At 38.2% G+C, this 24,171-nt stretch overlaps 1 protein-coding gene across 3 annotated transcripts in view; it reads left to right on the forward strand.

Annotated features, from left to right (window-relative positions):
* The window catches only part of LOC131033631 (uncharacterized), a 65,502-nt gene that overhangs the window by 24,760 nt on the left and 16,571 nt on the right, over positions 1–24,171 (forward strand). For all 3 annotated transcript variants that reach the window (XM_057964877.2, XM_057964878.2, XM_057964879.2), the window contains 6 exons: positions 1,464–1,613; positions 1,704–1,757; positions 4,553–4,648; positions 4,744–4,803; positions 4,920–4,994; positions 5,140–5,193. In XM_057964877.2, the coding sequence (XP_057820860.2) occupies positions 1,464–1,613; positions 1,704–1,757; positions 4,553–4,648; positions 4,744–4,803; positions 4,920–4,994; positions 5,140–5,193 (489 nt within the window). The remainder of the gene's footprint in view (positions 1–1,463; positions 1,614–1,703; positions 1,758–4,552; positions 4,649–4,743; positions 4,804–4,919; positions 4,995–5,139; positions 5,194–24,171) is intronic.

Raw genomic sequence — 24,171 nt, forward strand, 5'->3', positions numbered from 1 at the left:
CTTAACTACCCATTTGAATAATTGCATGACTGAAATGAATCACAGTATTCATGTGGGAAACCTAGTTTGTTGCAGCTGGACATCATTGAGCAATATTCAGATGTTTTGTTATAATCTTTGGTCTTGATTCATTGGGGGGCGGTGTATACTGTATACCTTGTTACCTATTTCTTCTTGGATGTTATTTCAGATCGGTGGTTAGCTGGTATAACAACTTTTGGTACTCTCTTGGGTAAAAGAAAAATTGTTTATTTCAAGGGCTTTATTTTTGCGGTTGTATGTATGGATGCATGCAAATATTTTAAAATCAACTACCATTTTACACAGTAAAAAAAAAAGAAAAATATTTTGGTTCCCACTAGGGTTGTCTTATACTCTGACCTAAAGAATGACCTTAACCTTTACCATTACATCAGACAATGATTTAAATAAAACTGTCACTCTAGTTTTACAGATTACTAGATTATTAATTGCAAACATTAATATAACATTATCATAAGAATGTTTTCGGCATTAGGATTTGTGTGAATCTGGCTGGAACGTATTAAGGTTGAGTTTAGACTTAAGTTGCTTACTGCTAATTCAGTTCAGACAAATTAGGGCTAGTTTTACACTTTAGGTTTTTAAGCATGACTGTTTACTGTCACTCTAGGATGCCTCCCGATGGGGATTGGGGACAAGGGTGCATCTCCTAGGATACTGAAGGCATGGACATGTGCCTGTGGAATCATAGGAAAAATTGCTACCAAGATGTTAAGTGCAAATTCAATTCAAACAGTTTAGGACTAAATTTTAGATTTTAAGTTTCAAGTCTGACCCTTTTTTTTGAGTACCAATTTTGTAGCACATTGTGGGATGCCTCGAATGGGATGGAGACAAGGGTGTGTCCCCTAGGATGCTGAAGACATGGACGTGTGCCTGTGGAAATATATAAAAGTTTGGTAGTTGCATATTATGGAAAAAGGGAGCTACAGTTTATCTGTTATTTTGCATTGTTTTTTCCTCTGGTGTTTGTTTGTGTTGTTGAAATCCAAAAAAAAATTGCTTGGAGAATATTTGGGAGTCATTTATATCAATGCAATTTTATCAGTGGAGTCCGTGAATATTGCAATCTAAATTTAATATACAAAGCATCAAGATCTTATTCATTTAAAGGAAAATTTGTTCTTTTCCTCTGAATTGATTGATGATTTTACATGTAATAGAGAGGGTGAGGCTAATTTTACTATATAAATGCAGGCTTTATGGCATCAATCTGTTCTATTACTGCTGTTTTCATTACATTTGTGTCATTAATACTTCCCAATTTTAAGTACAATCAAAGGTGATAAAGAGCACGTCTGGAATTGACCTATACTTGCATGTAGATATATGGATGGTTTGGGTGAATCTTATAGAATTGTATACTTGAAACGAGATATTAATTTCTTTTGTTGATGAAACACATCATGTCTTGATTACAGGCACATCACAAGGGTACTACAAAAAGCAAAAAGAAAAAACAAGCAAAATTACAGCGTGTTATGCGTGGTCTCAAAAAACAAAATCGTGTTCAATCTGAGAGTGTTGATTGGGGTAGCTATTCACCTCTTCGACATCTGAAAGATCCACAGGTGATCCTGGATATCGAATAGGATGTTTTTGAGTTATTTCTATGTCTAGTAAACCAACTTAATTCGTCTTCGCTTTTGTGTGTCATGCAGGCCTTTGTTGAAAAGCTTTTTTCTCGCCTTCAGACATGTAATGAGCGATTTGAGGTTGGTATATTAACTTAGATGCCTATGAATAGTTGGTGTATGACAATGAATGTTTAGTTCTTATGTTATTTTCCCATGTGACACGTACATTTTTAATTATATGAAATCATATTTTTATTCAGGAGTTTTGTTTAACTCTCTGCATTTTTATCTGTAACATTTTTCCTAAACAATATACATCTTATGTATTCTGTCCTAAATACATTGTGGATTTGCATAAGTCCATGTTTGGTAACCTATTGTTGAACACATGCATGATAACTGTTGATTTTCAACCTCACTTGTCATTTGCCTACCAAAACATTCAAGAGTCCTTGCATTATGGTTTACATTGTGTGGAAGCTATGTATGAATTTTGGCTAAACCTTGAATGGAGTTGTACGCAGAGTAAAGAAATAATGAATGTAGCTTGTCCTTTCCAATTTTAGTTACTTATATGCTGGCTAAATGTAATGTCCCCCTTCTGGTTTACCTTATTTTTTTGTCCCAAATTCACGAATCCAAACGAAACAGGGAATATAATATTGTTAGAGGGATAATTCTCACTCAAGAATAAGACAAGTCTGTCACGGAATTAGGATGATACAGCCTGTAACTAAATTATAGTTCTGATTTGATCTTATTACTAGTCTGATTTCTACTATGGAACTCCTGATATTATCTTTTTATATATATACGCTTATACCTTGTAAAATGTTGAATACCTCCACTCTTACATGGTTGTGACAGAGGCTCTTGCTGATCCTTTCTTTTCTGTAATAAACTCCCATATATTATTCCTCTTATTGACTATTACCTTAAGAGTTCTTTCTGATCTTTTCAATCTAATATTCTTTTCTGATTATGACATCTTTATATATATATATATATATATTATATAACCAATTATTAATGTATTTGCTAATTACCCTTTTTTATAAATCATGATGCCACCACTGCCTAAAAGCATAAGTTGTTAGTATAATTTTGGCTATAAAGGCAGACAGATCTGACATGTGTCAGATCTGGTCAGCCACTTTATAATAAATATGACTGTCATACGTATTGCAGTCTATATTGATATTCTGCATAAAACATTATCAGGCTTTGAAGTATATGTATTAAACACATCCCTATGCATACCACCAAGAACAAAGATATTTCTGCCTGTCATTTGCTACACATACTGTAGGGGTCGGCCTTGCCTTCCTTTGTTTTTCTTCTTAAAGTATTCCCCCCTCTCTTCAATTTAAATGTCATATATATATATCATTTCCTACCCTCACACTGAAGAGTCACATCTCTTTGCCTTGTTTACTTATTACACCCCTACGTGAATGGTCATGTGTACCACTTTGTAATTATCAATTGGCATTAGTCAACTGATTTAACCTTAATCATTGAATACTACAGATTTAGTCTAACTATCGGTTAGAGTAAATATTTCTGTGTTAATTTAAAAACAATCGGTTAGAGTAAATACTGCTGATTGTTAATGACTATCGGTTAGGCTTAAATACAGATGTGTCAAACTTAATACCACCGATTAGTACATAGTTTATAAAATTATTCCTTCGATACTCTATAATGAGATTTGTCTTATGGATTACGTGGAAAGATTAATTACTGAATGCAATCTGTTTTATGGGTTATGTGGTCTGTTCTTTAATGATGCAATCTATTCTTGCAAATAAGAAATCGTATATACTTCACACTACGTCCTTCATATCAATGATGCAATATGTTCTTGCAATCCATTCTTTAAGGATACTGCACTATGTATCCTTCACGTATATACTACTTGTATTATTTCACGTATAGACCTGTAAATATGTATTCTTCACATGTAGACCTGCATATATATTATTATATTTGAGTTTAATGTGGTTCATATACAAGTTTGTTGCCCTTCTTAGATAGAGTATATTTGCATATACAATGCTGAAAACTGTCTGATAGTATTCATATCATAATGATAGTGACGATGCTTTATATATACCTTCTTTATTATCTGTTGGTGAGACGTTATCACAAATTTGGCAATTTAATTAATGTATTTTGTATCCTCTGTATTTGGGTTAATTATTTTGGCATAAGAACATATCTTGGGTAATTATTATATTAATTAATAATAATAATTGCTTTATTTAGGATATATATAAGATCAAGGAGGGGACATGACACTAAACTCAAAGAATGATCAGCCAGAAGCATTTTATTTACGTTGTAGGGGTTAACACCTAAGCTTTAGCAGCATTTTTTCGCTAACATCAAATGAAGCAATTTCTATTAGTATAAAATGTATTTTAAAATTTTCATGTCTAGATGGTTGGCAAGTTTAGTAAACCATGGACAAAATTTTCTGAACTTCACATAATACTTGAGCAAAAGAGTATTTGTGAAGTAGATAAGCAGTTTAAAGAAGAATTACAAAATTTAAAAATATTAGCTTTGTTACTAGTCCAGCGTTTTTGTACATATTCAAAATTCAAAATATGATTTGTTGTCACTTTGGAGCATGCGTTTGAATTTGTAGCGTACAGTTCATTTATCCAAATTGCTTCCCTGTCTAGAAGCAGTAGAATCTTCTAATGGCTGGATTTATAGTTATCTTCCTCTTGGCCCAGATTTACAAGGCTCTGAAATGGGTATCTAATGACATATTTCCTTTATTACTATTTAGGATCACTTGTGTGACATGTTTCACTGATTTTTTGAATGGATTGCAGGTTAAAATAATTTAAGTTTTGCTGATTCTTAATTGGTTTGTAAGTTGAAAATAATTCAAGTTTTACTGATTCTTAGTTGGATCTCAGGTTAAGATGATGATGATGAAAGTGATTGCTCGGGCAGTGGGGCTCCATCGATTGATTTTATTAAATTTTTATCCATTTCTTCAAAAGTATGTTCAGGTAGGTCACTGCAATCAAAGTTAAATTTCACGTGTTCATGTTTCCTCTGGTATGGTAGAGCTTTCAGCTGAGGGCTCTTTAACACATTTGTGCAGCCTCATCAACGGGATGTAACACAACTTTTGGCGGCAGCAGTTCAGGCCTGTCATGATATGGTATGTTACCTTGATTAAAGATGTTGTTTGCTGTCCCTGGAGTTATTGCTATGCTTGACTTGTTCTTGATAGCAGAGAGTTGGTTTATTATTTAATCCTTTTTTGGGGAATACCAGGTACCTCCTGATGCTGTTGAACCATTAATGAAGCAATTGGTGAATCAATTTGTACATGATCGAGCCCGTACTGAGGTACATGCGCACATGTCAGGAATTGATAACTCAATGAATGGACATAAATTTTGAGAGAATATTCTAGTTGGCCTTTTCTGTTTGCTAATAATGTCTTTATGAGGATTTTTACATTTAATTTCAAGTCATATATTACTTTTGACAGGTCATTGCTGTTGGTCTAAATGTCGTAAGGGAAATGTGCATTCGCATGCCACTGGTACCATATCTAAACTTCGCGTTAATGCAATTCATATTATTTTAACTTTTTGTTGCAACGTGTTTTTTAGATAATTTAATTGGGGTTCTATACAGGGCCCTCAGCCCTTCTAGTCATATAGATGATAATAAAGCTAAAACTGCATTAACAGCTCTCATACAGGCACAACAGTTGGATGAAACATAGCAACCAATAAAAACAACAAAAAACACCCATATAAAGGTGCCATATAACACCAAAACTCTATACTAGACCGTTATACTGATTGGTATCAAACAAAGACAAGCACTAGCCACAACAAAACTACATCCACATGCCACAGATTTTTTTCAGTTTGGCCACACCCTATTACTCTAGACCTGCACTCCTTGGAGGAGACTTCCAATGGTCAAAAGTCCTGCTGTATGCACCACTGGCAGACACATTCAGTAGCTGCAAGTGTAGCATATCTGGCACTGTAACATGCTCAATCCCATGAACTTTGATTCCTTTAATTACCTAAGCACACTGGACAGCTCAAATGATTCTATCATTGCCCAGGACTGGCAGTGTAAAGTCACTGACCACCTGTAAGGTTCCCTTATGATGAGAGATTACCATAGTTTTCAGCATTAAAGTTTGTATCCTTGAATACACATGTAGGGAAAAGACATGTTCTACTAGAGCTAGCACCTTAGCATTCACTAAACGCAAATCTATCCCCTCTGCCCCTGCAAAATTCTTCTTATATTGCATCTTTGGAGGAGGAATCTGCTGCTGCCCTTCAGCATCCTCGACAAGCTCTTTACCAGGATAGAGTATAATTTTTTCCAAATTTGCTGTAACTTCTTTTTCACTACAACACCTTTAATTTCTGCAGAAACTCATACATAATGGACCCACGAGACCTCATGCTGCCATTATCACAAGGGTCATCTGCACCTAAAATAGCATTCGCCACCTTCAGGCAGCCTATGGATGAACAATTGAATATCTTTTTGAGACGATGATCAATGATAGCAAAGTTAATCTCTGGAAAAATTCTTATTCACCATGCTCCTAAACCCAATATGCATGGGTAAGGCAAGGCACAGAAGGACAGAACGAGGACCAAAAGCCACATGGCGCAATCACACATTTCCACCGCTTTACAATACAATCCTCTCCTTGCTCAGGTGCCATTGCACCCTCAGCAATAAGGAGAAATAATTAAGAGCTTCAATACATATGTGCGAGAAGGCTACTCGCAAAATAACTTACGAATGCTCTAAATAGCAATTACCATTGCAAATCTATGTGCAAACAGCACTTATAATTTACATGCAATTTATTCAAGATAATTAAAAAACCATTTAGAAGTTTCGATACTAAAAATAGTTTGCTTGCATTCAAAGCAAGCCCAAAATACAAAACTGCCTTGTTGCTGTTGGAAATAAGCCACACCCAGACCGACGATGGACTGGTCCAAGAGGGGCCAGTAGCTCAGTGGTAGAGCACTCCAGCAGCGCATGGAAGGTCCTAGGTTCGAGTCCTAGCTGGTCCATGTCTCAACATGGTATCAGAGCCAGGTCCAGGCTAGGAGCCCCAAGCACACGAGAGGTGTGGCTTAAGGGGGGGTGTTGGTGTTGGAAATAAGCCACACCTGGACCGACGATGGACTGGTCCAAGAGGGGCCAGTAGCTCAGTGGTAGAGCACTCCAGCAGCGTATGGAAGGTCCTAGGTTCGAGTCCTAGCTGGTCCATGTCTCAACATGCCTTAAAATACATAGTTGAAAAACAAAAATCTTTAAATATATATCTGACAAAAACATAAAATCTGTCATGGCCCCTGCCTATGAAATAGTATAAAACCTTAGAATTTTTTTATTATTTATAAGACGTCACAAATTTTAAATTCAAGGCAGCGATTAAAGGTTGACACTAGTAATCACACAGGCAGTAATTAATTAACTCAGCAATTAAGACATTCTATAAATAACATTAATTACTATATTAAAGGGCAACTGGGTTAATTGCAGAACAACACTTCAAGTGAAGAGGCACAGGATCAGTTGGTAAGAAGCAGCGATCCAAATCAGCATGACAACAAATGGAATTAAGTAAAACAAATGCAGAAGCATATGGATTTCAAAGAATTGATTCATTTACAGAATGAGCAAGGCGCTCATAAATAATACAAGAATATTTACAAGAATAGCAAGTTTCTAATAAGAAACTGCTGAGAAGATCGTAGACGATCTAACTAAAATAGAATATACACTATTGAGCATTAATACTAAAATTAACATTATTTTAATATTCTATTACCCTCCCTTAGTGCTCAATCTATTAACTACACCTATAGACCCCCAAAATTTTACAAATTTATCAGGACCAAGGGGCTTGGTGAAGATGTCTGCTGGCTGCTCCGAGGTAGGAACATACAGCAACTGGATGGATCCGTCTTCAACCAGCTGTCGAATATAGTGACAATGAGTTTCCACATGCTTGGTTCTTTCATGGAAGACTGGATTCTTGGCGAGTTTGAGCACTCCCTGATTATCACAGAACAAGGGAGTAGGACCTGCCTGGGAGACATGCATATCCGCAAGCATTCGTCGAAGCCAAACCGCCTCACAAGATGCCTTAACTGCTCCCCGATACTCTGCTTCTATTGAGGAGAGAGCCACTGCCTGCTGCTTCTTACTAGTCCATGTGACAGTACCAGATCCCAAACTAAACACATACCCTGCTGTAGACTTACGGTCATCAATCGAACCTGCCCAGTCAGAATCTGTGTAGCCACTGAGTATAGGATCAGAACTCCGAGTGTACAGAAGTCCATAATCAGGAGTGTGTTGACGTGTATTTTGTACACTATCAAACACAGAATAAAATACCTAAAGGTACCTTATCCTCTCTTGAGTAAAGCCTCCGAATGCTGAAGATGTCGCGAAAAGGATCAATCGGGATGACTTCAAGGTTCTTGTATGTAGGGTCTCTACGTGTGGATAAGCTCTTTGTGGTATGATGTGATTTGCTGGAATCACAAGGGGACTTACATTTGATGCCTGAACTTCTGATTTGCCTTGAATATTGCTGGAACATAGGCTCTTACTAGCTTTGATTTGAAAAAAAGGAAAAAAGGAGGAGGGTGAGGAAAGGATCTAATCCTAACACTAAGAATGTAAGAGCAATGAATGATCTTTGATGGAATTCTAACTAAGTCTTGTTTTGACATCCCAGGACCATCTCCACAAGGTTAGTGCGATCTTCGAAGGAAAGCTTTATGATGTTCAAATCATCACTGCAGGTATAGACACCATCAGGTTGATGCATATCAATGAAGAAGTGACAATTGAAGTTAAGCTTAAGCTGAATGATTCCAGTTGACTACACAAGGCAAGTCTGCAATCAACAAACTGCTAGTAGTATGGATATACGAATTCCACCATCAATCAAGCACATTTCTTCCACTCATCTAATAATATGAAATCAAATAGGAGAAGTATAGAGACCATGCAAATTGTCGAATTGACCTATAAATTTCACCATTTCTTCAATGAAGTTACAAGTCTTTTACAACAACATCTTGGCAACAATCTTTGCCTTCTCTCTCTACTCTACTCTAATTGCTATTCTATCAACTAGCTAATCACCTTCTAACTACTCTCTATCTGTCTTCTAACTGCTTCCAACTATATTCTAAAAATTGCCTTTTACAAAATGAAATGCCAGGGCTTATATAGTGCCCTCAATACAATTCGATGGCTTAGATCAATTCGAGATCAATGGCCAAGATTCAACAATGAAAACCCTAATTAAGGTTTGTTACAACCATTACATAACATTTAATGCTTGACCAATGATAAAATTGTATTGCTTGGACACATGTCCTCTCTAGAAAATTCCACCAATGGATAGCTGGGGTAGGTACATCAGAATTTGTGCCACCTTCCATGAGTTAGGTACATTGAATCTGGACATGCTGAGGTGGACCACACTGACTGGATGAGCGATGACTAGGATGCCACCTCGTCCGACACTTGTAACTTGGTAGATATTCAACTTGATGTTGTTGAGAAGCTAGCTTTAATTAATTCATCTGGAACTATCTGCTTCTTCAACGAACCCTTGTTCTAACTTCTTGTGTCCTTGATGTGCAGGATGATTGATGTACCTCACCTTGGAATGCTGGATTGGAAGAGGTTGCCCTTATTGATGTTTGATCGAAGAAGGCCGTCCTTGTCGATGCTAGGCTGGATCGAAGAAGGTCGTCCTTGTCCTTGCTTGATCGTCCTTGATTTGGCTTGATTTTCCTTGAGGAGAGTCTTCCGACTTGTAGATCTTTCGAGCTTGGGAGTCGCCATCTTGATACCTACACAACATTTCACAATTAATAATATATCTTGAAGTGTAGAAAGGAAGATTCAAGATTCTAATTTAGGAAACTTCATGATAAATCTTGAGTTATCATTTCCTAATTTAGGATTTTCACAGCAAAATTTAAATCTTCAAAAATGGTGCCAAGGTGATTACGCCATACCTTCACTTGGGAATTAATTCTAAAAAAATGATGCAAAAATAGGAGAATTCTCTAGGGAAAATGTAGATCAAGACTCCCTTTAGCAAAATGCGCCCCCTTTAGCTTGGAAAAGAACTCCATCTTCCACTAGCTTCTTCAAGATCTGGAAATTCGCCTTCAAATGTCTTCAAAAATTTGGAAATTATCCTCCAATCTAGCAAGAAAATTGCCTCTTCAATAGCCTTCAATATGAATTTCGCCCTCCTTAGTCTCCACACTTGGTAGAAATTTGCTCCACTCCAGCTAGATTTCGCACTTCTTCTTTGCCCTTCCAAATCGCATTTGAAATGATGAGTGAATGATGGATTAAAATCGCTCAACACACCTCTCTTATATAGGCGCTCACCATTTCATTATCCATAGGCCGACTTGGTAAAATAGAACCAAAAATAAACAAAATTAATAAAAGGAGAAGGCCAACTTGCCCCAAAACATTAAAATGATACCTTAAGCGCTCCCATTTTGAATTTTAATTTAATAATTAATTTTAAATGCCTTTATAATTAAAAATTTCGATTTTCCAAGGCTTAAATTAATTATTAAATACCAACGCACCCTTATTAAATGCCAATTTAATTAAAATATTTCAAGGTTTTAGTGAATTTGGCATTTAATGCGATTTGTTTGAAGTAAGCGCTCAAGCTTGGGGAAAATAATGGATATCAATAACATCGCTCTGGTCCCTTGGAGAGGGACAGGAGCGCCCTAGCCAATTTTCATCGAATTTTGTGGTCTTTGCAACTTCATTCCTCCTTGAAGCATTTTTAAATATCATTCCAATCTTGTGCCTTGACCTGGATTTGTCCCAATTTGAGGAGGAAGGCTTGTTAATGTGTTTTTCGCCCTGGTCCCTTGGTGAGGGACAGGAGTGCCTTGGCAATTATGAGCTCTCCTATGCTTTGCTAACTTTCAAAATTATCTTCAATGGGCCGATTATGCCTCCTTTCATTCATCCCAAACATGAAACTTGCTTTACCTTTGCCAGAAATTTGTCTTGTGAGAAAATCGCTCTGGTCCCTTGGAGAGGGACAGGAGCGCCTATTGCCATTTGGGCTGATTCTCTTCTTTGTGGCCTACTCAAGTTATATTCAACGGGCAAAACATACTTCCCTTGACCTCTTCAAATCGCGAAATCACTTAAATCTTGCAAGGATAATGCAAATTTGGAATTCAAGCTCCGGTCCTTCAGTGAGGGACAAGAGCGAATTTTGTCTTTTAGGCCAAAATGCTTCACTTTTCACCATGAAATGTCTTGGCTAAGGAAGATATCATCTTGTTACACGCCGTGAATAAGAGTTCAAGTCTAAGAAAGGTCTAAAAATGTGTATATAAAGAAAATCGCTCTGGTCCCTTGGTGAAGGACAGGAGCGCTTTTACCTTTGTAGACAAAAACTCCATCATTTCATTGTCTTTGATCAAGTCTGGATGCTCTATCATGCTCATTTCGTCCTTCACCATGCCTTTGATGTTTCAATTTGACCAAACAAGGTCAGGAATGACTCAAATAAGCCTTTTCGCCCTGGACCCTTGGTGAGGGACAGGAGCGCTTTGCCTTGGTCCCTTGGAGAGGGACAGGAGCGAAATTCGCTCTGGATCCTCAGTGAAGGATAGGAGCGAAATTTGACTTTTTGAACTCTCTATCAGGATAATTTTTATGGAATATAACATTTAAGTATAAGAAAGAAGAAAGATAGAAGGAAATGTTTCCATATATACTTTCAGGATGTTTGAGAGTGGTTTCAGACCTCCAGGAGTTATATTGCAAAATCTAGTTTTTTGAGGTTTTTCGGTTTCCAGACTTAGTCAAATTTCAGGATCAGGACATTCCAGACTTAGCCAAATTTCAGGATCAGGACTTCACTCCAGCAGGACCTGCTATCCTATTGATCTCCTCGACAACACTCAAAAATGCAAAAGCCAACTGACAAAACCCTAAAAGACCTAAAAAAAAAAAAACCCTAAAAAGCAAAAAAAACAGGGGTCCCCATTTGCAATGGGGCGATGTGTGAAAACGTCACAACAGAGTGCCACTCACATAACGCAGCACACGCTTCGCTGCTATCCAATGATCAGCCTGGGGAGCTGTCATGAAGCGTGAAATGTAGCTCACTGCAAAATTGATGTCAGGTCTAGTGGCAGTAAGATAGATGAGGCTGCCCACTAGTTGCTTGAACAGAGATTCATCCATAACTAGTGAAGATGACCGAGCTGAAAGTTTGAGCTCGGGTTCCATAGGAGTAGAGGCAGGTTTGCAATCCTGCATTCTGAACCTGTCCACAAGACTTCTGGCATACTTGGACTGAGAGAGAAAGATACTGTTCTCAGTCTGCCAGACTTCAACTCCTAAGCAGTAATGTAGAAGTCCCAAATCTGTCATATCAAAGGTGCGGCACAAATCCTGTTTGATCCCAGTGATCAAATGTGCTGAACTGCCAGTAATGATTAAGTCATCCACATAGACAACCACAAACAGAATATCATTACTAGTATGCTTGATATACAGGTTTGCATCAGATGGACTCCGCTGAAAACCATGATCTGTCAGGTACTTATCAATTTTCATGTACCAAGCCCGAGGAGCTTGTTTCAGACCATAGAGTGCTTTGACTAGTCTACAGACCTTCTGTTCTTGACCAGCAACCTTGAATCCTGGGGGTTGCGTCATGTAGACTTCTTCCTGTAAGTCACCATTCAAAAAAGCACTCTTGACGTCCATCTGATGGACTTTCCAACTGAACTGGGCTGCCAAGGCAAGAACGAGCCGTATGGTACTCATTTTGGCTGTAGGAGCAAAAGTCTCCTCATAGTCAATGCCTTCTTTTTGTGAGAACCCACGAGCAACAAGACGAGCCTTATACTTGTCTAGGGTTCCATCAGCTTTGTATTTTACTTTGTACACCCATTTGCAGCTAATGGGCTTCTTTCCTGAAGGAAGATCAGAAAGGGCCCAAGTGTGATTCTTCTGAAGACTCTGGAAGTCGGCTTCCATAGCCTGTTCCCACTCAGGTATACCTTTAGCCTCTGAGTATGTCTGAGGCTCAAAAACACTGTGTATGTTAGCCATGAGAGCAAAATTGACTGTATGCTGCTGTTTTCTCTTATTACGGGAGGTTCTACCCTCAATGAGCTCAGTATCCCTGAGATCACCAATGGTCTTGGCCCACCATTTAGGCCGGAGAGTAGACGTGCTAACATCTGGAGGAGCTGGAAGAGGCTCAGGATCAGGAACAGGAGCAGCAGGAGGAGGATTATTCTTCGGAGGGAACTCAGGTAGTGCATCATCGAAAATAGATTCTGCATCATCCCTCCCATCAGGCGAACCTAATGGAATAAGGACACTGTGAGGCTGATCCTCAGAACTCTGCTCAGAAGAAGGGGACTGAAAGAATCCTCTGTCTCCATCAAATACAACATCACAACTGAAGATAAGACGTTCAGTGTCTATATCTATTAGTCTGTAGGCCTTATGGTGATCACTGTATCCTGTCATCATGAGTTTCTGACTTTTGGAATCCAACTTGGAGTGCTTAGCATCTGGAATCCAAACATAGGCAACAGAGCCAAAAACCTTCAGGTGGCTGATCTTAGGCTTCCGACCAGACCAAACCTCTTCTGGAGTCTTCCCCTTAACAGCTTGAGTAGGAGAACGGTTAAGTAGGTAGACAGCAGTAAACACTGCTTCAGCCCAATACTTATTCGGAACACTCTTGTGTTGTAACATAGAGCGAGCCATCTCAACAACCGTACGATTGCGACGCTCGACAACACTGTTTTGCTGAGGAGTGTAGGGTGTAGTCAATTGGCGTTTGATGCCATGGGTATCACAAAAGTTGGAGAATGCAGAAGAACAAAATTCCCCCCCGTTATCTGTCCTAAGAGTAATGATACTATGTCCAGACTCTTTTTCAACAAAGGACTTAAACTTCTGAAAGATACTAAATACATCTGATTTATGTTTAAGAAAGTACACCCACATCTTTCTACTAAAATCATCCACAATAAGCAAAAAGTATTTGCAACCAGTAATAGAAGATGTATTCATAGGACCACAAATATTAGCATGAAGTAATTGAAGTACCTTAGATGCGCGCCAAGACTTTCCATGTGTGAATGAAGTCCTATGCTGTTTGCCAGCTTGACAGGTGCCACATACTCCAAGATGCTGAGTCTGAATATCAGGTAACCCTGAAACAAGTCCCTCCCGAGATAGCTGAGAGAGATACTGAATGTTGAGATGTCCATATCTCTGATGCCACAAAGTGCTGAGAGGAGAAACATGAGCTGCCAGAGCCACTTCAGGAGAATCACCAGTGTCAAGAAGCCTATATAGGCCATGATCCTCTAGACCAACAACAACAGTAAGAGGAGTCTCCCAATCAATGATGGAACACTTGTGAGCACTGAACACCACATCTAGCTGAGGAGAATTCCTCATAATCTGGCTGACAGAGAGCAGATTAAGTTCCATTCCAGGAACATAGTACACATTCAGAAAAAGGAGAGTCCTGCCACCAGACTGTATCTGAACAGTGCCTCTGCCAACAACTGTATACTCCTCACCTCCGCCAAATACAACGAAATCACTGAAAGGTGAGAAGTCTGTAAACCAGTCACGCCGATGAGAAAAGGGACGTGATGCACCGGAGTCTATGTACCAAGCAGAAGACCTGGCATGATCTGAAGACCTCTTAGCCATAAAGGCATAAAAGGCAGACTCCTCCTGCTCGGAATGTTCAGCAACATGCGCCTTCTGGTGTGACCCTGCCTGCTTCTTTTGTTCAGAAGCGAGCCTCTGACGGCAATCTTTCTTCATATGGCCGTACTTGTGACAGTAATTGCACTGCACATTCTTCTTCTTAGCTCCATCCTGTGTTTGAGAAGAGCCTTTCTGTTGAGAAGACTGAGAGGACTGAAATTTGCCTTTATCCTTGTGAAAGGATTGGGCTGTGAAGGCATTTTCCGAGGAGGCTGATGTAGTACCACTACCAAATTGTTGTTTCCAGCGATCTTGCTGTAGAAGTTTGGTGCACAATTCTGAAAACTTCAGATCAACATTAGTGGAAGTAATATTGAGGGTCTCAATGAAGTGTTCATACGATTTCGGAAGACTTTTCAGAGTGATTACTACCATGTCTTCTTCCTCGATAGTCCAACCAATAGCTTCGAGTTGATCTTGAATGTCCTTAATCCTCGTGAGGTGTTCCTGTAAGGACATACGTTCGTCCATCATAATGGAGAACAACTGATTCTTTAGAAAGAATGCTCGGCTCTTGTTGGATGTCTCATGCAATTCCTTCAGATGCTTCCAGATGTCGGAAGCTGTCTTGCCGGAAGGAATCTGCGGTAACTGATCATCAGTCACTGAGAGTTTGAGAAGCATAACTGCCTCCCGATTGCGTTCATCAAACTTATCTTGATCTGCACCAGTGTACCAGGACTGAGCTCCTTTCCCAAAACAAGCTGGTCAAGATGCCTATAGTCAAAAATGGTCAACATACGCTGTTTCTAGATGTTGTAATTGTTGCCATTAAAGCGTTGACTGCCTTCTAACATCAGGTTGGTTAGAGAAGCCATTTGCACGTTTCCCAAAAAAAATTCTTGGCTGACCCAGAAAAATCCAAAGACAACCCAGAAATTCGTGCGAAAAACCCAAAAGGAATCTATTGTCAGAATCTGGATCAGCGGGCTCGAAAATTGAGGCACAAAAATCGAGGCACCCAGAAAAAACGGACAACTACCCAGATTGGGGTTCGAAAAACCCACCAAGAATCTGCAAGAATAATTTATTTTCGATGGAAATTGGAAGGTAAACACCTTAATCGAAAATTTCAGAGGGTTGTGGAAGCCATGATTTGCTTAGAAAAAAAATGGCGTCGCCGAAGGTGCAGGTCGCGACGCGTTTGCAGGTCGCGTCGCGACGCCGAGGGTGCAGGTTGCGACGCCGAGGGTTCAGGTTGCGACGCCGAGGGTTGCAGGTCGCGACGTCGAAGGTTGCAGACGCATGGAGGTCGCGGACAGACGGAGCACCGGTCACGACGACTCTGCAGGTCGCGCACCACCGCGAACACCGCCGAACACAGGTCGCGACGACTCTGCAGGTCGCGCACCAACCACGAACACCGCCGAACACAGGTCGCAAAAAAAAAACAAAAAAAAACGCGACTGTACAAACCCGCGAGGTAGTCATAGGAGCTAGGAAGCTAAAAACAAATGCAGAAGCATATGGATTTCAAAGAATTGATTCATTTACAGAATGAGCAAGGCGCTCATAAATAATATAAGAATATTTACAAGAATAGCAAGTTTCTAATAAGAAACTGCTGAGAAGATCGTAGACGATCTAACTAAAATAGAATATACACTATTGAGCATTAATACTAAAATTAACATTATTTTAATATTCTATTATTAAGGAGAATTATGCTTACAATGACAAGTGTTACTAATAGCCCTTGTTGAGAGGCAATTGCAATAACAACCATTAATTAGGGGCAAAGTTGACATGAAATGAGTCGTCACTTTACAAGGAGGGTGGTCCGTGGAAAAGACATACCCTTCCAGCCAATAAGGGAGATATATAAGCAGTAGACTAACCATTCAATGAGGCATTGATGAAAGGCAAATCTGATATAAGGGTATCAGAACCAGATATACAACTATTGTACATCGGTAATTTGGTATGAAGTCGTATTCTATACAATCAATCTGCCTATATACAATTGTAGATATTGATAACTAAGTATTTAATACAATCAATCTTCTTATATGCATTAATAGATATTGATTATAATAAGATCGATACATATATTATATTTCTACATATATATACATGTATTCATCCCATAATCAATTAAATGTAAAGTTGGAGTAAGTAAGGGAGATGCAGTTTATTGGCTCCCTCGAACTAAGTAGACCACCCCAAGGGATGGAACTGGTCATAGTTGGATGTACCTGCTGCTTGTGTGCCGAGAGGTGAATAGACTACCTCAAGGGATGGAACTGGTCATAGTTGGACGTTTCTGCCTCTTTTGGGCTGAAAGGCAAATAGATTACTCCAAGGGATGGAACTGGTCATAGTTGGACGTTCCTATCGCTTGTGGGATAAGAGGCAAGTTACCATGATTGGATGTTGCGTGTTCTTAGGCTAGTTGGGTTGGGTAGTTTACTAGCATCCTTTCGAGTTTTTCCTACGAACCAAACTATGATTGATTATAGGATAGTTAGCTATGTTGGAAATGTTAGTTTTGGCACAAACAGGTTAATCCTCAATTTGGGGACATTACAAGTGGTATCAGAGCATCGTTCCTGCCAGCCTACAAGGTAAAGATAAATCAATGGATGCATTCTAGTCAATAAGAAGGATCTAACAAAACTTGTATGTGTGTATACTTCGTGTTTGCATATGCTCATGTGTATGCTCTGTGTTTGGCATATCTACTCCATGGATAGCTATGATTACTGTAAATGTATTCCTATCATCATGAGATTTCTATTTTTGCTTGATCTAGAATTAAGAATAACAAGAGTGAACTAAAAGAAATATAAATTTATTTAGGAAAGAGCATTGCGTTTAAGGTCATAGATATGTGTCATGTTTCTAATCCTCTTCTCAATATATGAATTTCACCCTTGCTTTATCTCAAAGAGATATCCATAAGACCAACCAAAACAGTTCTTATGATTACAATTGATGAGAGAAAGCTTGTCTTAAAATTACAAACCTTGCAAGTTTCTAATCATTGGTCAAGATAACTCACATCAAATTAAAGAGAGAGATATATGCCTTGGGATAATATCAGAGTTGCACAACAGAAGCTAATTATATCACAAGGAAAATCTAAGGGTTAGCTTAGGGATCCTCACATTGAAAGGATCCGGTTAAAACTATCATTGCTTGAGGACAAGCAATTTCAGGAAGGGCAGACTGTCATGGTCCCCGCCTAGAGAAATAGTATAAAACCTTAGAAAATTTGTCTTATTTATAAGACATCACAAATTTTAAATTCAAGGCAGCAATCAAGGGTTGACACTAGCAATCACACAGGCAGTAATTAATTAACTCAGCAATTAAGACATTTTATAAATAACATTAATCACTATATTAAAAGGGCAACTGGGTTAATGGATGAATAACACTTCAAGTGAAGAGGCATGGGATCAGGTAAGAAGCAGCGATCCAAATCAGCATGACAACAAATGGAATGAAGGAGAATTATGTTTACAATGACAAGTGTTACTAATAATCCTTGTTGAGAGGCAATCACAATAACAACTATTAATTAGGGGCAAAGGTCACATGAAATGAGTCGCCACTTTAGGAGGGTGGTCCGTGGAAGAGACCTACCCTTCCAGCCAGTGAAGGGGATATATAAGCAGCAGACTAACCATTCGATGAGGCATTGATGAAGGACAAATCTGATATAAGGGAATCAGATCTAGATATACAGCTATTGTGCATTTCATCAGTTATTTGGTATGAAGTCTAAGTGTTCTATTTAATCAATCTGCCTATATACATTTGTACATATTGATTTTTAAGTATTCAATACAAACAATCTTCTTGTATGCATTAATGATATTGATTATAATAAGATCGATACATATATTATATTTTTACACACACACACACACACATAATGTTCATCCTATAATCAATCAAATTTAAAGTTGGAGGAAGTAAGGGAGATGCAGTTTACCGGCTCCCCTAAACTAAGTAGAGCACCCCAAGGGATGGAACTAGTCATATTTGGATGTTCTTGCCGCTTGTGGGCCAAGAGGCGAATCAACTATCACAAGGGATGGAATTGGTCATAGTCGGATGTTCTTGCTTCTTGTGTGTCGAAAGGCAAATAGATTACCCCAAGGGATGGAATTGGTAATAGTTGGATGTTCCTGCCGCTTGTGGGATAAGAGGCTAGTTGGCATGATTGGATGTTGCGTGCTCTCAGGCTTAGTTGGCTAGGTAGTTTACTGGCGCCCTTTCAAGTTTTTCCTACTGAATCAAACTATGATTGGTTATATGATAGTTAGCTATGTTGGAATTGTTAGTTTTTGGCACAAATAGGTTAATCTCAATTTGGGGACATTACAAAATCTCTCCATATAGATCTTCTAAAATGTCATTGAAAAGTAGGTGACCTAAAACAATTGTGATACAAAAAATAGTTACTTTTCAACCCCACCAAAAAGGCTTGGTGCAATTGCAATGCCATCTTGAACATTCTAAAATTTATCTAGAAACCCTTGAACATTGGATTCCTGTGACACTGCCACAATATCGATTTGAAGAACATGCATATCTAGCACATAAGTAATGTTAACACATCAGTCTCAACCAATTTTTCATCATGCTCATGAACATGCCTGATAATTGTTAGGATCAAGTGTCGCATACCTTCTTGCAAATTCGGGAAAATAGTGTATTTATTTAATATTTTAGTGTGTTGTAAATGTGGGACTTTATGAAGAAAGGTGCTCCACGTAATGCCTCCTTTTGGGATGATCTTGGATGTTGCACTAAATCACAAATTTGATTGAAATAAGAAATGCAATATAGTTATCAACATAAATCCTGGTTTAGGTCTTTCAACCATGCATAATATTTTATCAAAAAAATTGATATTGTGTTTATATATTTATAACATTACAATTGTCAAATATTATTTGATTTAAAAATTTAATTGCTATTAAAATTTTAACATTTATTATAATTAAATTTAATATTGTTTTGTTTTATTTTTATAGTTTTTATTTTTTCGATCAGTTAATGGTATAATTTTTATTGCTAAAAACAAAAGTTATATTGTCTGTAGCCAAGCAGTTCGTATCATCCATACAAAAAATGTACAGTTTGAATCGTGTCTCTTAAAAGCAAACTAAATCAAAATGACTTTGCTCTACCCCCCTTTGTATGCAATAGATAAGTCTATACAATACAAGCTTGCAAAACAAACGATCGACATATAAACCAAAATTTGAAATAAGCAAGTTTACTCTACCGCAACAATCGCCTTGCCTCTCCCACTCGCACTCCCGCCAAGCTCTGTCGGCTCCTTCGAGTCGTCGATATCATTTTGTCTTCGGGCGGAAATCCGATACACAGGGTTTGCCTGCCTTGCTTCTTCTTCGACCCCCTCAGCCACCCGCGTTTGCGCTTGGAGGATGACTCCTTACTAGAGTGTGAGGATTTCATCTCATATGGGCTCCATTTCTCTTGCTCCAGTCTCAGTTCCTACCTTTCCCATGTTTTCAGGTACTCCTTCACTCCTTGCATACCAATCTGCGTTGAGGCACGATGAACCTCCTTGTTGTAGTTCACGCTCCATAGAAGATATGGGCGCAAAGGAGGTTGAAATTCACTTACATGGAGCCAGCATCCATTCAGGCACACAAAGCCAACCCCGTCTCGTGCCATTCTTAGTAAGCTATCGAGTCCTCCACACCATTCCTCACAAACACAACCTTGCACCAGTCATTCCACCTGCTTCTTATCCTCCAACTCAAAACACCACACCGCGAACATGGACACAATGTCCGCATTAGTACGATACTTGAATTGCGCCCTCAAATATTTATCCCCGAAGACTATCTTGGCTCGGGTGAGGAATTCCTTCTCCTCAAAGGGAATACGTTCGCTAGCCATTCATCTGAAATTTGCCCCCAAAACACCATCATTGGTCTTGAAGCCTGCAGTGAGAAATTGGGTTCCATTCTCGTCGGGTTGGGAGGTTGCAATGTTGAACACAGACTCGCAAAACTCTGTTAAAGTTCTTCCTTTCGTTCTCCACTTTCACTGAGGACTTTAGCTTGTATAAGAAGCAAATTTTCATTAATATCCCCGATTATGGCCCAGGAGACATTAATTGTGTTCGGCCCTTTGAAAATAGCAATGTTTAATAGACTTGACATTACTAAAGCTTCACGCACGGGAACTACTTGATTGCGTCGTCAACTTGTTCAAATGCGGACGAGCCCAAGCCTTTGCCAACCAACTCGAGAGATTTGGAGCAGATTGCCCTTTCTTCGCATGTCCATGAGCTGTCGCCGTACAAATTCTAACTTGCATTAAATCCCTTGGGCATCTCGTCTAAAATGAGCCGTTTTGCCACTTAGACATGTCAATCAAGGCAAATTTGAATTACTCTAAAGTAGAGCCGTTAGGAGGGAGGATATCTAAGGTTAATTCACCAACTTGTAGATCAAAAGCTTGGTTGGTGGACTCATTAGCATCTTTATTACCTTTTGTGAGGACATGAGACACTTCGAAGCTTTGGAAAAAGTCGGGTTGATTTTCGATCCACTGAATATCTTTGTCAAGCTTCCAATTCTGAGCTTCTCCCTTGATAATGGCTTGTGTGATAATTTGGGAGTCTCCTAGGTGGAGTTTTCTCACACCTATCCTTCTAGCCACCTAAATTGCCAAAAAAGTCACCTTCACCTCGGCTTCATTGTTGGTACCCGGAGTCAATCGTTGTTTACATCTAGCAATGACAACTCCATTATGATCCTTGGCAACACAACCTACACTAGAAGGTCCCTGATTTCCACCAGACGCCCCATCAAAGTTAATTTGTACCCATCCCGGTTTCGGAGGGCACCAAAGAGACGTCCTCATTGATAAATCAGAAGGATTAACCCTTTGAGACCCATTAACGGGTATTTTTATAGTTTTTATTATTAATATTAACTTTTTATAAACTAAACTCATATCTTAATTTTTATATTATTCAATTTAGATTTTAAAGTATTAAATTAAATTTAACAAATATATTATAAATATAATATGGTTTTATTTTTATATTTTTGTAGTTTTTTATTTTTTAATATTATCATTTAATGATTAAACTATCATATTTTAAAAAATTATATAAGACATTTATTGTCGAATTTTTCCCCTTCGCCGAACTTATTTGAATTTTATTATTTCGAATTTGAACCTTGTGACTTAGCTTGGCACTATCTTACGGTATCAGATTCTGGTTGTGCCATGCTGGCATATTAATTTTCTTATAATTTGTAGATTTATCTTGGCTAGGTGTGGGTGATCCCAGCAAGCTTTCAACAAATTCCTGACTTCTGATAGATATGGAGATTGCAAAGAACCAGTTATAAGGTGATTAATGAATGAGTGCTTGAAAGAACAAATAGAAATCCAAAAACAGACCAAAAAAGAAATATGAGCAGCTCTTTGTTATCAGTTTCTGATTATAAAAACTACAAACCATACGTTAATGTGTTACAGTTCTTCTCCAGCATTGTCTCCTCCTTTCACAGGCGGTAGAAAACTTCTCATTCTTAATGGCATAGAGAGTGTTTCTCTGGATTATTGTCTTGAAATAGACGCAATTTTGGCAGCAGTTATTCTCCTCTGGCAGAATGCTGGCTGTGTCCAACTATACTCAGCAATGGTTTTGATGCCATTCAATATGCCAAAACACTGGGTTCAAAGCTTCATATCAAGAGGACTGCACTTTAACTGCAGATTAGATATTCAGAAATAATAAGTAACTCTCACCACTTTTATACTGGGCACTTCTCTTCCTTTTGAGATATTTTCCTCTACAAAGTCACACATCATAACTCTTTGAATCCTTACATTGTGCACAAACTTGAACAAAGAAGAATCCAACTTGTAGTTTGCTGCTCACAAATGCAGGGATCTTTGACAATATTTTCTTCTATCCTCAAAAATGCTTGCACAGTGCAGCAGTGTCAACAAAACACACAATAATGAACTCAAAATATGATTGGTATTGTTCAGTCTTCTCCTCCATTATTAAACTCTCTACCACAACTTCATCCTTCAGGCTTTCTTATTGCTCTGATACCATATAGAGTTTGATACAGCAAATACACCCAGATTACACCATGGTTGCGGCCAATATGAAAAGTGATACATTGATATTTTTGAAATCCTCATACACATTGATTTTACATTGCATTGGCTCATTAAACCTTGCTTTTCCTGTACAAAACTACCTAAATTATGTCATAGGAAAGTAACTCCCAAAACCAACATTTTAAAAAATTATTTATCTACTAACTAACTATTAAAATGCTAACATCTATTTACCTAATCTAAATTATATATGCTATAGTTGTAATATTAATTCTAACATCTCTACACTCCTTGGCCTTAGATCTTGGCATTTACCTTTAAGATTTGTTGAGATACATGTTTGAGAGCCAATGCAGTCTTTGTGGATGTCATAAGCTGTTTTCTATGTTTTGCAAGTGCTATGAACATGTTGAGTCTGCTTTAGTATTCTATAGAGATGGAAACACAGTCTTAGTCGAAGGTTTTGTGGGGTTATTGAAGTAGAATGCATTGTTGATGAGCAGTGCGTGGTATCACCAGCCTGTTTATGGATAATTTGAATGAGGGTTTGACTCTTTTAGCAATACAAGCAAAAAAGATTAGCAACATGAATAGCTTGAAGGAAATATTTTTCAAAGTTGTAGACATGTATTTTGTAGCAATTTACTGTTGCAAAAGGACAGTTTTGTCCCACTTGTATGGGCAAGTAGTGTTAAAGGATGATATTGCTAACATGGGCAGCAGTATGGTACATGTGTGGGTGTTGTAAGCATGTATGCTTCTTTTGATTAAGCATTGCCAGCACTATGAAGTATTTTTGGGTGTTATAAGCATTAAAATTTTCATTGATTGCATGAGGACGTCTGGCTTCCAGCAAGATTGATAAGTGTTTTAAGTGTTGTAAGCATGAATACTTTCTTGATTAAGTATGGTAAACACTTGGCATGTTTTTGGGTGTTGTAAATGCATAGTTACATTCCATGGCAATGTAAATACTATCGTATGCCTCACTTGTTTGATATGCCAAGAAAAGAAAAATATTTCCATTTGTAATGGCCAATCACTTTGTCTATCATATATAAGGGCAGCCAAGAGCACAACAGTGATGGATTAAATTACTTTAATCTGCATGAACTCTTATCACAGTTTTAGTATGTGCATAGTCATAGGAAGAGGACTCTTTTCAAATTCATTGTAAACATTGTAAAAATGTATGGCCTTCATTGGACATTGATGCAATAAGAACGATGATTTTGTAATAATTTTCAGAACATAGCAAAATGATTTTTAAATGCAAGGATTATCATTTCTGGCAGCAGGTTATATTAAGCATGGTTCATGGAAATCACTGTAACAAATTATATGCAACACACAGGGTTGAAGAAGTGGCCATGTAAAAGTTCATCGTAGGAAGGACATAAAGCTGGGTTTCAATGTATGATAGAGCTTCACCATTTTCTACCTAATAATCCTACTTGTGTTGAGCTTCATTTTGAAGATGCGAGGGGGTTTGTTCTAATAAAAAAGCAATATAGAACATTGCTGCCTTTACTCTGTGACACTTTGTGTTGAGCATCACTTGGTAAATGTGAAGGGGTTTTGTTCCTATTATGCACAA

This window comes from Cryptomeria japonica, chromosome 3, assembly GCF_030272615.1.
Source record: "Cryptomeria japonica chromosome 3, Sugi_1.0, whole genome shotgun sequence".
NCBI lineage: Eukaryota > Viridiplantae > Streptophyta > Pinopsida > Cupressales > Cupressaceae > Cryptomeria > Cryptomeria japonica.